The 13,449-nt window shown below is 38.6% G+C and overlaps 1 protein-coding gene across 4 annotated transcripts in view; it reads right to left on the bottom strand.

The window, feature by feature from the left end:
- RUFY2 (RUN and FYVE domain containing 2) overlaps window positions 1-13,061 on the bottom strand; it is a 28,052-nt gene extending 14,991 nt beyond the window's left edge. For 2 of the 4 annotated variants that reach the window (XM_075025325.1, XM_075025328.1), the window contains exons 1-9: window positions 12,973-13,061; window positions 9,909-10,082; window positions 9,295-9,412; window positions 7,671-7,772; window positions 6,218-6,341; window positions 3,963-4,024; window positions 3,292-3,357; window positions 1,432-1,501; window positions 100-201 (exon numbers count right to left, since the gene is read on the bottom strand). In XM_075025325.1, coding sequence (XP_074881426.1) covers window positions 100-201; window positions 1,432-1,501; window positions 3,292-3,357; window positions 3,963-4,024; window positions 6,218-6,341; window positions 7,671-7,772; window positions 9,295-9,412; window positions 9,909-10,082; window positions 12,973-12,976 — 822 coding nt within the window. In that variant the 5' untranslated portion in view covers window positions 12,977-13,061. Of the gene's footprint in view, window positions 1-99; window positions 202-1,431; window positions 1,502-3,291; window positions 3,358-3,962; window positions 4,025-6,217; window positions 6,342-7,670; window positions 7,773-9,165; window positions 9,274-9,294; window positions 9,413-9,908; window positions 10,083-12,972 lie in introns of those variants that run through there. The other 2 variants (XM_075025326.1, XM_075025327.1) reach the window with 2 other exon arrangements.
- Window positions 13,062-13,449: the final 388 nt, after the last annotated feature.

A 13,449-nucleotide genomic window follows, 5' to 3' on the forward strand; every position in this document is an offset into this window, starting at 1 on the left:
TGGTCCAGCTACTGCTGACTTCAAGTTGAGATATAAGAACATTTGAATGACAATGAACCACAGGATGTTACTACGTTAAATGTGAGAAAACTAACATACCTCTAGATGATGCTGTGTTTTCATTAAAATAAGAGTATTTTCACTCCTTAACTGATGGTTTTCTTCTTGAAGTTTAATTATATTGTTTTTGGCTATCGCTAACTGAAAAGAAAAAAAAAAAGAAAAAAGGAAAAGCAGCGTGACCACTTTTGTGAGCAGAAATGAAGAAAAATGTGTTCTGATGAATGCAAGACCAAGACATTCTCTGGTCCATTCTCGCATTCTACCAAACAGAGGTTTAACTGTTTTTAAAGAAAACATAAAGCTCCTGGGTTTAGTAATGAGTCACTTTCATTACACAACAGAGTAGGTATTCAAGATACTTCATTATTTCATGTCTGGTAAAAAATATGCTTTCTTTTCATTGCTTCATTATGACTTAGAGACCCTCAATCCCCTTTCCTCACCCTAAACTTTTTCTTTCTATGTGGATTCAAATATATCCAGTTTTGTTCTCTCTCAGACATCTTAACATATCATATGGAGAAATTTTCATAAGAAAACCTCTCCCAGGTGAAAAGAAAACATATTTACAAAAGAGGAAACATTATAACTGGGCCCTACATTATACACCTTAATGTCAGGATTATAAACCAGCTGATTAAAATATGTAGACAGTTGGGCTGAAGGCTTGTAAAGGAACAAGAATACTCTGAGAATTAACACTAAGAAAAAATGTTTTCCTTCTATCTGGATACATTAATACCCGGAGTGAGCTAGCTATCCCTTCAATAGCTGAATTTAGACATCTCAATTTTCCACTTCATTACATATTCTCAAGCAGCTCAGATTAAAAAAAAAAATTGCGCTCTCTCTTACAAAGCTAAAAATATTGGAATCTAGTCAAGCATCAAAGATAAATGGAAATATAGGATATAAATACAAAACTAGAGCTAGACAAGTCTAAAAATTATATATAAGCATACAGTAAATAAGCAAAGAAATAATCCTTTGGCTAAAGCTGAGAATGGTAACAGAAGTTGCTTGGTGAACTACTTTCTGTTTCTTTGTAACAAGTGGTGTCATCCATTATGGACTAGTCATCTGCACAAAATCAGACTGACGGTTGGCATTAAGAAAGGCTTCTCTTCTGGTTTTGTCCAAAGTGGGAAATAGTGATGTTCTACAGAATTAATTTACTGATGCTGCAGGCTACCTAGGCAAGCTAACTTCAAATCCCTGCAGCTACTACACCTTCTCTTTGAGCCAAAATAAAGGTATCTGAACATATTATACAGAAGTTATGTACATTAAAATAATTTAAGTTTACTTAGAAACATAGTGTTTGAGAGTAAATAATATCTACTATACATTACTAAAAGAAAACAATACCTCTTCGATCAGTTTAGTGTTTGATTTCTCTAGTGAATCAACTCTTGCATGTAGACTGCTAACTGTGCTACTGAAAGGGAAAAAGAAAAAACATTATTCAAAATTACATCAAAACTCATTCAACCAAGCTCAAAAGCTTTAATGCAAGGTACAAGGATTAACGGTTCAGTGCTAAAAGGTCTGCTCCCGTTATTTGAGGTTTTCCTAAATATAAGAAAATTAGTCTCCTTTGTTGAATATTTATATGCTTCTTTCCAACTCCCAATGTCATCCCTGTCACTTAAACTCCTGGTTGGGTGTGCCTTTACATGTATGCTCCCTTTCCTTTATCCTCACAACTATATTGTATCCAAACGTTTAATGAGTTCCCTTAAAAGACAGTTTACAATCTTCTTGCATTTTTTTCTCCATATAACGAAACCATTCTCCCAAGTTCTCTTCCTCCAAAACCCACTTCTCTTATAAAATTATTTGCTTCCCCACATTTTTTGAGATTTATCCTCAGGCTACCTCTTTCTTGATGCTTCTTGACTTCATTTGTAAGGAACATCAGAATTTTATTCCCTTTTACTACTCTGTGGGTCTTTATCATATCAAACTACATTCAGGCCTTCTCCATTAACTGATTGCCTATTTCTGCTGTAAGGACATTTTTTTAAGTGGCACTTCACACACAGAAAAAAAACCCTATTCTGTAACACTGTTTACTTTTCCACTTATTTCTACTCTGGTGTCCTCAGAAGTTACCAGTTCATTAAGAATGGCAAGGTAGAGGATTTTAGGATGCATTTTAGGATGTGTGGAAAGGAACAGCTGACCTGAAATAAAATAGGAGAGTTGTTGAACCACTGGTTTGCAAGTAATTCCATGCATAAAGCAGTCTACAAGAACATACTCAATACACAGGGGCTCACCTGAATTATGACAGCTATCATCACACAAACACCACTGTTCTTAATTGAGATAGTTACTTTCTCCTCAGCTTACTTTCATTTTGCTTATATTTGATGCACTGTCCTGATGAAGGTTTCTGCTCGGTGACTGACACAATTTCAAATCAATATCTTTATCCCAACAGCAGCCATACAGTAACTAATGATAAAGATTACCAGCATTAAAAATGAAAAAATACAATTATATTTCAAAAAGGGATCAAGGAGATCAGCTATACTACAGATTCTACAGAAGTTCTTTGTGGGTCTGTTGTTTGTTTTGGTTTTTTTCTTTTTTAGCTCCTCACACTGTTTAATTTTGTATAATACTCCTCAGAGAATTACAATCACTGTTCCTCTATTTGTACAGTAACACACACAGTAGTGGACTAGGTTTGCACCATCCAGCAAAGTAAGGGGGAAAGGCTGCTTGCCTGAAAACTGTTTCTACAGGAACTACAACGTATAAGTAGTTTCCAGCAAGCAATGAACTTACTCAGTTTTGGTCCTAGGCAATAAAGCTACAAACTAAAATGTTATGAACGGCAAAGAAACAAAAACATGTGGATTCACCCAGAAAACTCAATAACACTTTTTGAAAACTGTTAAATAGAATGGTGTTAAAATCCAGATCAAGCTTTTCATTCCTGTGAAGTTATGAATCATGATGACCTTGATCAGTTTTGGCCTGCTGTTTTTCATTTCTTTGAAGAATAAAGGTTCTGACTGTCAAAAGCATGAAAACTGAGACTTCCTGAGTCTCTCCAGAAGAGTGTATCCTTTCCAACTTCACTACATCCTCAGTCTAAACATAAAGAACTTGCACACCTTTCTCTGAAGTTCTCTCACAAAACTGTGGTACAAAAGGAATTAGACGTGTATTATCTGTAAGCCTGGCCTGCCATGCATACTTCAAAGTAATACTTACTTCAGTTGCCTGTTTAGTTCTTCAACATAATTCTTTTGGTCCAAAATTGCAGCAATCTGTACATTTCTAAAGCCAACACATAGTAAAATTAGCTTTAACAAAATGCTGTAGTGAACTATGTACTGAAAAAATATATATAGCTATCATATGCAAATGTCCATCTTAGTTGTGCTTTTTAAAAAGAAAGGAATTAACTTCATCTCACAATCATGAAGTCAATAACTTACATGTTGTGACATCAGAGACAAAAAAACCCCAATGTTTTAACTGTAAACAATTTCTCTACATGAAACATAAGAACATATACAGTCTCAAAAGAAAAAGTATGTTTATTTACTCCGCTATAGCTCTGGTTCTTTGAAACACTGAATAAATTCCAAACTGAGGGCTTAAAGATTAGCAGGTTCCTTTTCATTGCCACCTTCCAATCCCCCAGTACTATCCATCAGGTAAAGGAAGTAGGTGATGTTGCTGAGGCTTGCTTCAGAGTGCAAATATTCTTCCAGCTAACTAGTAATACAGAACAATGTAGTGTGCCATTTTTCTCAAGATGGTGAGATCAGAAGACTGTTTGTCTTTAGGGAACCTGACTTATTTCTACAAAGAATAGGCCACCAGTCAAGAAATCATTTGTTAACATGCAAAATCTGAGGTACTTGGTGAGGACATACCTTTCCTTACCCCCAAGGTCATCGTCACTCTTTAAATACATAGAGAAATCAATCACCCCAACCTAGGGGAAAGCAAATGTACACAGTTTCATATCATACAAGTAACTGCTGTCAATATTCATAGTCTTGCATCTACATAATTACTAAAACCTCAGTTACATCAGCTTTAAGATTGATCTGGTTTCAGCCAGAAGCTCAAAAAACCTGAACTGTAACATTTTAAACACAATTTTTTTTCAAGTGTAGTCTCATGTATTTGTTACCTTTAGAATTTAGAATTATGTCACCTTTGAACAAAATTAACAATGTGCCAGGTACCAAAGCCCAAAGAAAAGATGACTTCTTACCTTTCACCGAGCTTAGCCAAGAACTTACAGGAAGACTTTCATTTGGTGAATTATCAGATACTACTCAACCTTGTCACTGATTGAGTAGACTTGTGATAATTTATCTGTAGTGTTTCACATGATTTCCTATCACAGCACATCTCCCAAACTGATGTTTCCCCCATGTTTAGTTTTTCAATATTCCTTGCCAAATAATACCACCTCTCCGTACTTGCTGATTCCCAGGTGTGCCAAGTCAACTGCATTCATTTTTTTATACCTTGCTAAATCTGAATCTAATTAATTTATTTTCTATTCAATTGTAATTTAATCATATATACGATAAATAAAATTACCATGAGTTATGCTTCCAACTCTATTCACAAACCTTTAACAAACGTATTTAACCACCTTTGCTTTACCAAAACCCTTCCTTTTTGGTCTCTGGCAGCCTCTTCACAAAAGTATTTCAATTTCTCTATCTACTGCTTCCCGCTTGAGCTGCCTTTAGCTCTTGAATACAAGTAACTTGCTAAGTCTAACATTTCCTTTGTTTATGCAATGCTGTCCTATCAGTTTCCTATGATGGTCTTCTACTTGTTCTTTCCGTATCTTTTCTAAAAAGTCTCTTTTCCAAAAGCTTTTTAAAAAACATATTTTGCTTATTAAAGCAAAATAATATCTCTATAAAAAAGTAAAATGTTATCTCTATAAAAGTTAATTTGTTTTAATTCTCCATGTGTGCATACACACATTTCACCATTGAATAGCATTCTTCTAACATACCAAAACTGTGCTCCCAGATGCAACTTCCATCATCCTTCAGAAGTTTCTCTTTCTGCTCAATACAACTTGCTTCTGGCTTCCTTGAGAAGGTGCCTTATTTATACTAATCTTCACAAAGAGAATTACTCTAAAATCTCATCTGGACAGCCACTACTACCTTCTCAAATCAAGTTTTACCTCCCCTCATACAGCAAAGCCAAGTGACCTAGATAAGAAAGATGTAGCTAGCAATAGATGTTGTGATTTATAATACAACACATAATTCTCAATACTAAGAAGAGCACATTGATAAGTCTTCTACAGTCACAGGACTTCCAATGTTATGTCTTCTGGTACACAAGACCAGTGCCTAAAACATTAGTTAGTGACTAGAATGAACAATCAAAGACAAGTTAACCCTATGAATCAACAGCACACGTACCCAATTAGCTATACCTTGTCTTTGCCATAGAAATTGCTTTTTCATCAAATATATGCTGAAATACAGCAATAATCACTTAAACTATTATGATTTTTTCCACAAAGAAGCTGGGGAAAAAAAAAACCCAATCAGGACTGAACACAGCCTATATTTATTTACAAATATTTGTGCATCTGCCTTTAAAAAGAATCCATAAAGATTTTCTTGGAAAGGATCGGAGTTCAAAGTCAAAGCACTCTGCAAAACAGGAAGAATTCCAAGTCTTGTTTTGCAGACTGAAAGCAGTCACCCTCTTATAAGGTCTTTTATTACACTACATGAAGCAAGTTTTCGTTTCAGGTCCTTGAAACATTCCTGTTTTGTTCCAGAACAACAATAAATGAACTGAATGGGATAAACTGATCATGGAACTATACTTCTGCAAAGGAAAAGGATGAGTTACTCAATTAACATGGAAAGCACTCTGCATTGCTACTATTGCATCTATTTGATGACGAAGCATAAAACTTTACCCTTGCACTCTGACAATTATCACCATCTAAAGGTCTGACCCAGCTGATACTGAGGTTAATGCAACAGCCCCTGCTGATTCAGGAGCTGGATCACGCCCTAAACAGTCGCTTGTAAGATTTCTAACAAGTCACAACTCCATAGTAACAAAATTCACTATGCATAAAAATCTTATAGATTGCACGTATATTACTTTACCTGTATTGACTTACTTGTGAATCTAGGTCCTCTCCCTTCACACACAGGTTAGCATCTATCACATTTAACCCAACTAATAGCCCAACAATAACTGCTCCTTCTTCCTCCATCATTAGTGCATGATACTCATAAAATTCACTGTTAAAGAAGAAAATTGCATCTTATTGGTATGTTCAGTATATTTACATCCAATAAATCAACAATAAGTGACATCTAAACCTGAACTGTTTCTCTTACTTTAGCCTTATTCCAACATCCTTAAAGATGAACTGGGTCTGCTCATACTTTCACCTCATAAACATTTAAAAATTGAAAGTGCATGGTTAGTCTCAGAGGCTATTAAAAACAAAGATACTACCTTTGGCTCCAGAAATCTGAGCCAGAAGATGCTAGAGGTCTGGGAAATTTGGGGGGCAAGAATTATTTTGTCTTAAAAAAAAAAAAAAAAAAAAAAAAGCTCTTCCTTATACACTTGCTATTAGCCACTTTTGAATAGGATACTGCAACAGATGGATGGATGTTTGGCCATACTGAGTCAGACAATTCTTATGTTGTTAAGAAACACTAGAGAATGCAAAAGAAGAATGGTTAAAAATTTACCTTGTGTGAAAAAAACGTCTGGACTTTAACGAACACTTGCTTGAAATTAAAGAAGCCAAGTAAGAGCTTAAATGGGTAAGAGAAGAGAAATGGAAAGGGCTGAAATGCTAAAAAGGTTTTTAAATTAAAAACACTCCACTAAACAACAGAATACCAACATTTACTTCCTCCTCCTTGCATTTTTTAAATAAAGTTTTAGATTCTATGAAACAAACTGTGCTTTCAATGGAAAAGTCCATAGCTGTTGAACACCAATGTCATCCTGACATACCAGCATTATCTAGGCATACAAGAAAAGTCTTAGAAATATGTATATGTTATAGAACTGAAATCAAGATGACAAGGTTTTTTGTTCCCTTTGTGCTTCAACTATCCCATCAGAAAGGAGAAGTTATACTAGAAGAGATCAATGCCAGTTTTCCAACTGTGAAAGGAAAATTCAAGGCAATAGTCCTCCGTGCAATGGTAGGTCAATAGGAAATCATGCATATGGTAGGGGTGAATTTATCTCCTCTCCAGACAGAGGCTTCTAGTCCGTATTCTGCATGGCAGAGGAATGCAGCGGGAGCCCTTCCCCATCACCCTCATCTATGAAAGAACAGTCAGGCACATTGCAGAAGGTCGACCTACATGATGGGGAGGAAACAGCCCTTCTCCTGTCAGCTGGCCCTCAATCTTGATGAAGCAGCGGTGTTTGGTCCCTCTACCCTGAGGACTGGAAGAAATAAGCCTACAGGCCAGAAGCTACACCTTGCTACACTAAGGATACATTAAAAAGTAGCAAATAGAAATAATAATATTGGGGGGGGAGGGGGGAGAGTGAACCTCTAAAAATAAATTATAAACAAAATCTACTTAATTGTTTACCTGAGAAGATCTCTCTGAATGATTAAACAGCGAAGATAGTCAGCCATTTTCTTCTGCATTAGTGCTAACCGTAACCAGGCCCGGGCACGGCCCAGTGGTGTTCTGAAAAAAAGGGCATGAAGACAAACAGTCCCAAATCTACAATATATCAATTAATTCACCATCTTAAACATCAGTCTATTGGTAGAGCAATTGGTATTTCTGAAAGGGTATTTTAAACTATTAGTTGAGCAATGCAGTCTGGGAAGCCACAATGTCTAGGCTTTCACTCTAAGCTTTGGGATAACATCAGAACAATTTTCATCAACTCAGCTGGGCTTGGGAGCAGACCCTGGAAAGAACAGGAACAGAGAAAGCACAAGAGCCTGCCAGTAAAATTAACTGTTTTACTCAGAGAGTGAAAACATGCAACTTTCTACACATTGTTGTATTTCAATGTGCTTTGGTCTCACACAGTATGTGGCTAGCAGCATGGAAAGAATTTTTAAGAGTGGTGCAACCTTCTTCTTAAACTGACAGTGCCTGTAAAGATAATCTTGAAATCCTGTTTCTAGCTGAAGTAATATGTCTGCAACAGTTCAGACTCCTTTCTGCAACTTGCTTATAAAGTCTTCAGAGGAATTGTGAGAAAAGTAACGGAATGTCCATTACAACTCATCACACAAGCTTGCCTTCCCAATCCTGCTTTCTGAGTCTACAAAACACGTACTGAATTCTAGCTTTAACTCATACTTGTTTACAAATTCAGTGGTATCTTAGAAAGACAATTCAAAAAACATGAAAAAGTACGTAACCAGCAAACATTAATATCCAACAAATTAAACCTGGACTTTTAGGTCCTCCTTTTCTAGTGCTTGCACACTTAGAAGTAGTAAGCACATAAATGCAAAAAAAAACCCCCAAACCAAAAAAACCAAAACAAAACAAACAAAAAAAAACCCAAAACCCCCCAAAAAAACCCCAAAACCCACATGCTATATCATGATAGGAAGAGTGTAACACACTTGGCAAAGGGTATTATTTCATCTGGTCTGACACAAGAGTAAATAATAATTTCTATACCTATGTGCTTTAGATAAGGTCTAAAGCTACCAATTATAACCCTTATGCTGCCATATAACAATCACAACGTAACTAAACCCTTTCGGAATTTAATGTACAGCCAATTATAAAGCTAAATACAAAAGCAGAATGCAGAGGAATGGGAGATTGTAGTTCACAGCATAAATTTACATTTGAGAAGGAACCTACACACAAGAATCTGAAAAGCTGCCTAATACTTTCCTCTTCAGTATGTTACCTGTTGTTTTTATACAGTGTTTGCTGACTAGACTCACGTGTTTGCTCCAGGTCTCAACTGCAGACTGTTTGATACACAACCTGTTCCTTTTTGCACCTTTTTTGTCCACCATTCAGAAGGAAAATCAGAAAAAAACATAAAGATACTACTTTTTTAGCTGTTATGTGCAGAACATGAAAAGCTAGCAAGATTCACCTGTGCTCTCCCCAATATCATGTGCTAGCTGTTCAAAGGCTTGATTAACACCAAATGAAATCATGAGACATCTGTAGATTCTCCATCAGGTCCTTCATTTTCTTGCTGTATTTGACCAATACTACTTACTTAAGGCCAGGCAAATCTCTGACACTTGCTGCTATTTCCTCAGCTTCTGGATATAATTTCTCCACAAGTTCCAGAGGACCCCAGATGGTTTTATTGTAACTTAGAAAGGATTTTCTTACTAAGAAAAGAAAAATTAAGTAACTGAATTAATTTAAATTACTGGAGTAGCTTTCTTCAAAATAGCTGGTATGATGAAATGGTTAACTGCTGAGCCTAGACTTCCAGATAACAGATAATTTCGACACTGGTCAGTTCACCAGTATCCAAAGCCATCTACTGAATTACTTTGCTGTGAACATAAAATTGCTGCGCTAGAACAAAATCATGTAAAAAGGATGACTAGCTAAAAATATTAGGCTACATACATACATACATGCAGTTGTGGTAATCCCTAGACCACTTACAACAAATGGTATACAAAAGAAAAAGTTATGGAAATACATGCTGTGAAGTATTAGTAATGACACTATTAACTGTAAAAGGTGACAATTTACATATTTTCTTCACTTCTTAAAGCAACATAATACACTTTGATTTTTATCTCATTCAAGAAAGAAAAGAGGAAAAATGGCATGTTTGGGATGAGAAATATGCAGCTAGAGCAATTACCACACCTTTAAGGCCATGCTTCAGGCAGTGCTCCATGACAACAAAGAACTGTTGCAAAGGTGGGTAGTCAGAATCCAGAGTGCGACCAAAGCTCAAAGCTGATTCAATGAGTCCTTTGATACTCAATTTAGCCATGTTCAGTAAATTTGCTCTTTCTACAGCTGTAGGGTCCTTTACAGCTAAGACAATAAAAAAAAAGAGTTATGGTTCAAGTTTTAGAAGAGACACAAAATAATGAAATGCTTCATGGCCGCCTTGTTCAAAGAGAAACTTATCTTAATCTAGATAAACTCAAAGGAATAATTTATTAAGTGCTATAAACCACCATGTTATAGAAAAGCACCCACTACAACAAACACCCTTACAGATCTTATATTGTTTTAATAAGTGAATGAAAAAACGAGGCTGGAAACGTCAGTTCTCAGGTACTGTGTTGTCTCAGTACATCTCGAAAGCAGCTGGTAACTGCAAATTAACACAGGCATCAATGCTGCACTCAAAAGCTCTGCTGCATAATCAGTGCATAATCAGCAATCAGTGCTCTTACCATGATATCAAAGCAGCATTCCTATTAATGTAAGTATCTATTTGGTGTACTATAGTCTACCTACAGAAACAGACATCATACTTCTTATAATGACTTTCCGCTGTAGTCTTGATTTCAGTGACATAAATACATGCTTTCCTTCCTAGGCTGTACGTTGTCTCAGCCAGTAAACCAGAGGCAGTTTCAGGAAAATATCACATATTACATACTTAAATTTCAGTTTCTTATATAGCTACAAAATATTTTCTACACAGGAAAGCTTAAGAACTAAAGGTTTTGCTTTAACTTAAAAATGTTTTTGGTAAACTTTACAAAATGTACACTACAAAAATACATTTGGAGATTAAATCTAGTCAGTAAAAAAAACCATAGTTTTTTAAAAATCTTAATCTGACAGAATGGACATGGTTCCTCTTCTCAGAGCTCCTGCTACTGAAACCAGAGTGTTCAGGAGATTCTTAGTTTATTTTCATTTGTAATGAAGCAGTTCAAACATTCAGGCCACCCTCTGTTTCGCCAAACTGAAACAGAGACAAAACAACTCTCTGTTTATGTAACTTGGAAAGAAGCAAAAAAAGTTGTTGATGTACTGTTTTCTGCTATTTGCAATTAGATCTAACAAATGAAGTAAAAAACAAATGAAGAACACAGATCATCTTTTTTAAGGCATTAAGACACAGATGTCACAATATCTATATAGATTTGTGTCTGAAAAAATGTGAGCTTCTTCCCCTGCAAATTTGAGTATGCAAAATTGAGTATCCCTTTGCACATCAGAAAGCATAAAGAACTCTACACATTAAAACCCAAAACAAAAAAAACCCAAATCATTTTAACAGATGGATACTTTCTCAGTTCCTCAAACAGCAATGAAATTACTTGTCTCACAAATCACTTGTACCACAGCTTTAGGTATTTATGTATTAGATATCAAAAACTTAGAAAATTACTTTCTAATTCTGTATTCCTAACTGCCTGTCAAATATCAAATTACCCTATTACCATACAACATGACCTATCAGTTTTCTAGAAAAAAAAAACAATGGCTGAGATGATGTACCTGAGATAACCTTATAGAGACTACTTTTATAGTCTCTCAATTTACCACTACTTCAACAGAAAACACTAGAAGATGTTAGAAGACATAGCAGACAATGAGCAACAGTGCTCTGGCAAAAATTTACCCAGTTAGCAGTCACAGCTCACTAGTTTGTCTCTTGACTTCCTGACTGCTCAGCTGCCGGGGACTGAACCAACCCTACCAAGAACAGCATCAGTACCCTCGTCTGGAACAGATGGAGGCTTGCAACAAGAGCATTTCTGTTGCTAAAGCTCACGTCAGACTTCCTGCCTTTTTATTAGGTTTGCTATAGACAGCACTAAACATGAATATTATCGTAGGAAAAGCCTCGTTCAATTCAGACTTCAGGTGGATAGCTCTCCCTCCCCATGTATTCGGTCCATTTCCCCAAAGGCATCTTGCAAATTCCTTTTTCCAGCGACCTCATTTTGACTTTTGGAGCTGATCCTCCCCACAGACAGCCTTCCATGTCTACTGCTCTTTTAATTGTCAGAGCCCTCTTGCCTGGTCTTTCTGAGGCATTTTAGGTGCATTTTAAAGTGTAGTCTACCTGTAGTCTAGCTATTTTTCTTCACCTACTTCTTAAAAAAAAAAAAAAAATCAAAATTTAGAATTTCACATGGCATGGTTTTCTAGTAACTGCTGCTCAGGGATTGCGTGGGGTAGACTGTCCATACGTGGAGCAAAATGAGCTGCAAAGGGCTCTGAAGGGCTCTTCCCACCCCAAAGCAGCAGCCTCCGAAGGGACTATTTGCAGGTGGCACCGATGTCGCCAGTCTCACCAGGGTCTGACTAGCAAGCCTTGACCCAAAAAGACAATATTCCTCTCCCCGTTTGGATGAGCAGCAAAACCCTTACTGCAAGCAGTATTTGTGAAGAAAAAGAAAAAAAACAAACCCACAACCAAAAAAGAAAACCCCAAGCGTGTAGTCGCTACGGCTACAGGCTGAACAAGGACTCCCTGAGTCACCCAACAGCTAGCAGAAAACCAGTATTTTCCTCCACTAAAGCCTCCTCACCGGCATAACCCCCTCAGCCCTCCCAAAGCACGGTCCCCCGGCACACCACCGGTTTCCATGGGCGCCGGCCGCACCTCCCAGCCACAGAGAGGGAGGGACGGACTGAGGGGGACCCGCCAGCGCCCGGGCCCCCGCCCCGGCTGACAGACCGCGGGGCCGGAGGCCGCCCCCGAACGCCAGGCCGCCACTGCCACCCCCCCCACACACACCCCCCGAGGCCGCGGGCCGTCCCCAGCCCCTCTCCCGCCGCAACGGACATTTTCTGCCCGTGCGGGCGCCGCCGCAACGCGGCTCGCAGCCGTTCCCCCCGGCGGCTGAGGGGCGGCGGCCGCCGCAGGCCCCCTTCTCCCCCTCCGCTGGGCCCGGCTCCCCACACACGCACACCCCGCAGCCCGGCCCCGGTCCCCGCAGCCGCCGCTCACCCATGGCTGGAGAGGAGGAGCCGCCGCCGCCTCAGCCGCTCCCTGCGGGCCCCAGCGAGCGGCTCCTCCCGTCCCGCCGCGGCGTGGGCCCGGCCCCTCAGCCCGCGGCCAACGGCGCCCCCGGCGGCGGGAGGACCCGCCCCCGGAGCGGAGCCGCCCGGCGGCTGCGGCTCCCCTTCCTGTCGTGATAACCCCTGTCGTGAGCATGGAGGGCTCCAAGCTGCCCGCCTAGGAGCGGGGGGGAGCAAAGAGGGGAGCTGTGTGTTCGAGAAGAGGTGGGCGAGAGCGCCAGGGCAGTGATAACCGTTCTGCTGCTTTAGGCAGGGGAAGGAAACCACTAGTACAAGATAAGCTTCAGCCCTTTCTACACCTCTCCTGTGACTAAAAAGCTTCAACCCCTAACATTTTTCCAAATAATAATTCTCTAACACGGGATAACGTGTATCAGAACAAATGCTATTATTCTAGAAAAGTCTT

The sequence above is a fragment of the Buteo buteo genome, chromosome 4, assembly GCF_964188355.1.
Source record: "Buteo buteo chromosome 4, bButBut1.hap1.1, whole genome shotgun sequence".
NCBI lineage: Eukaryota > Metazoa > Chordata > Aves > Accipitriformes > Accipitridae > Buteo > Buteo buteo.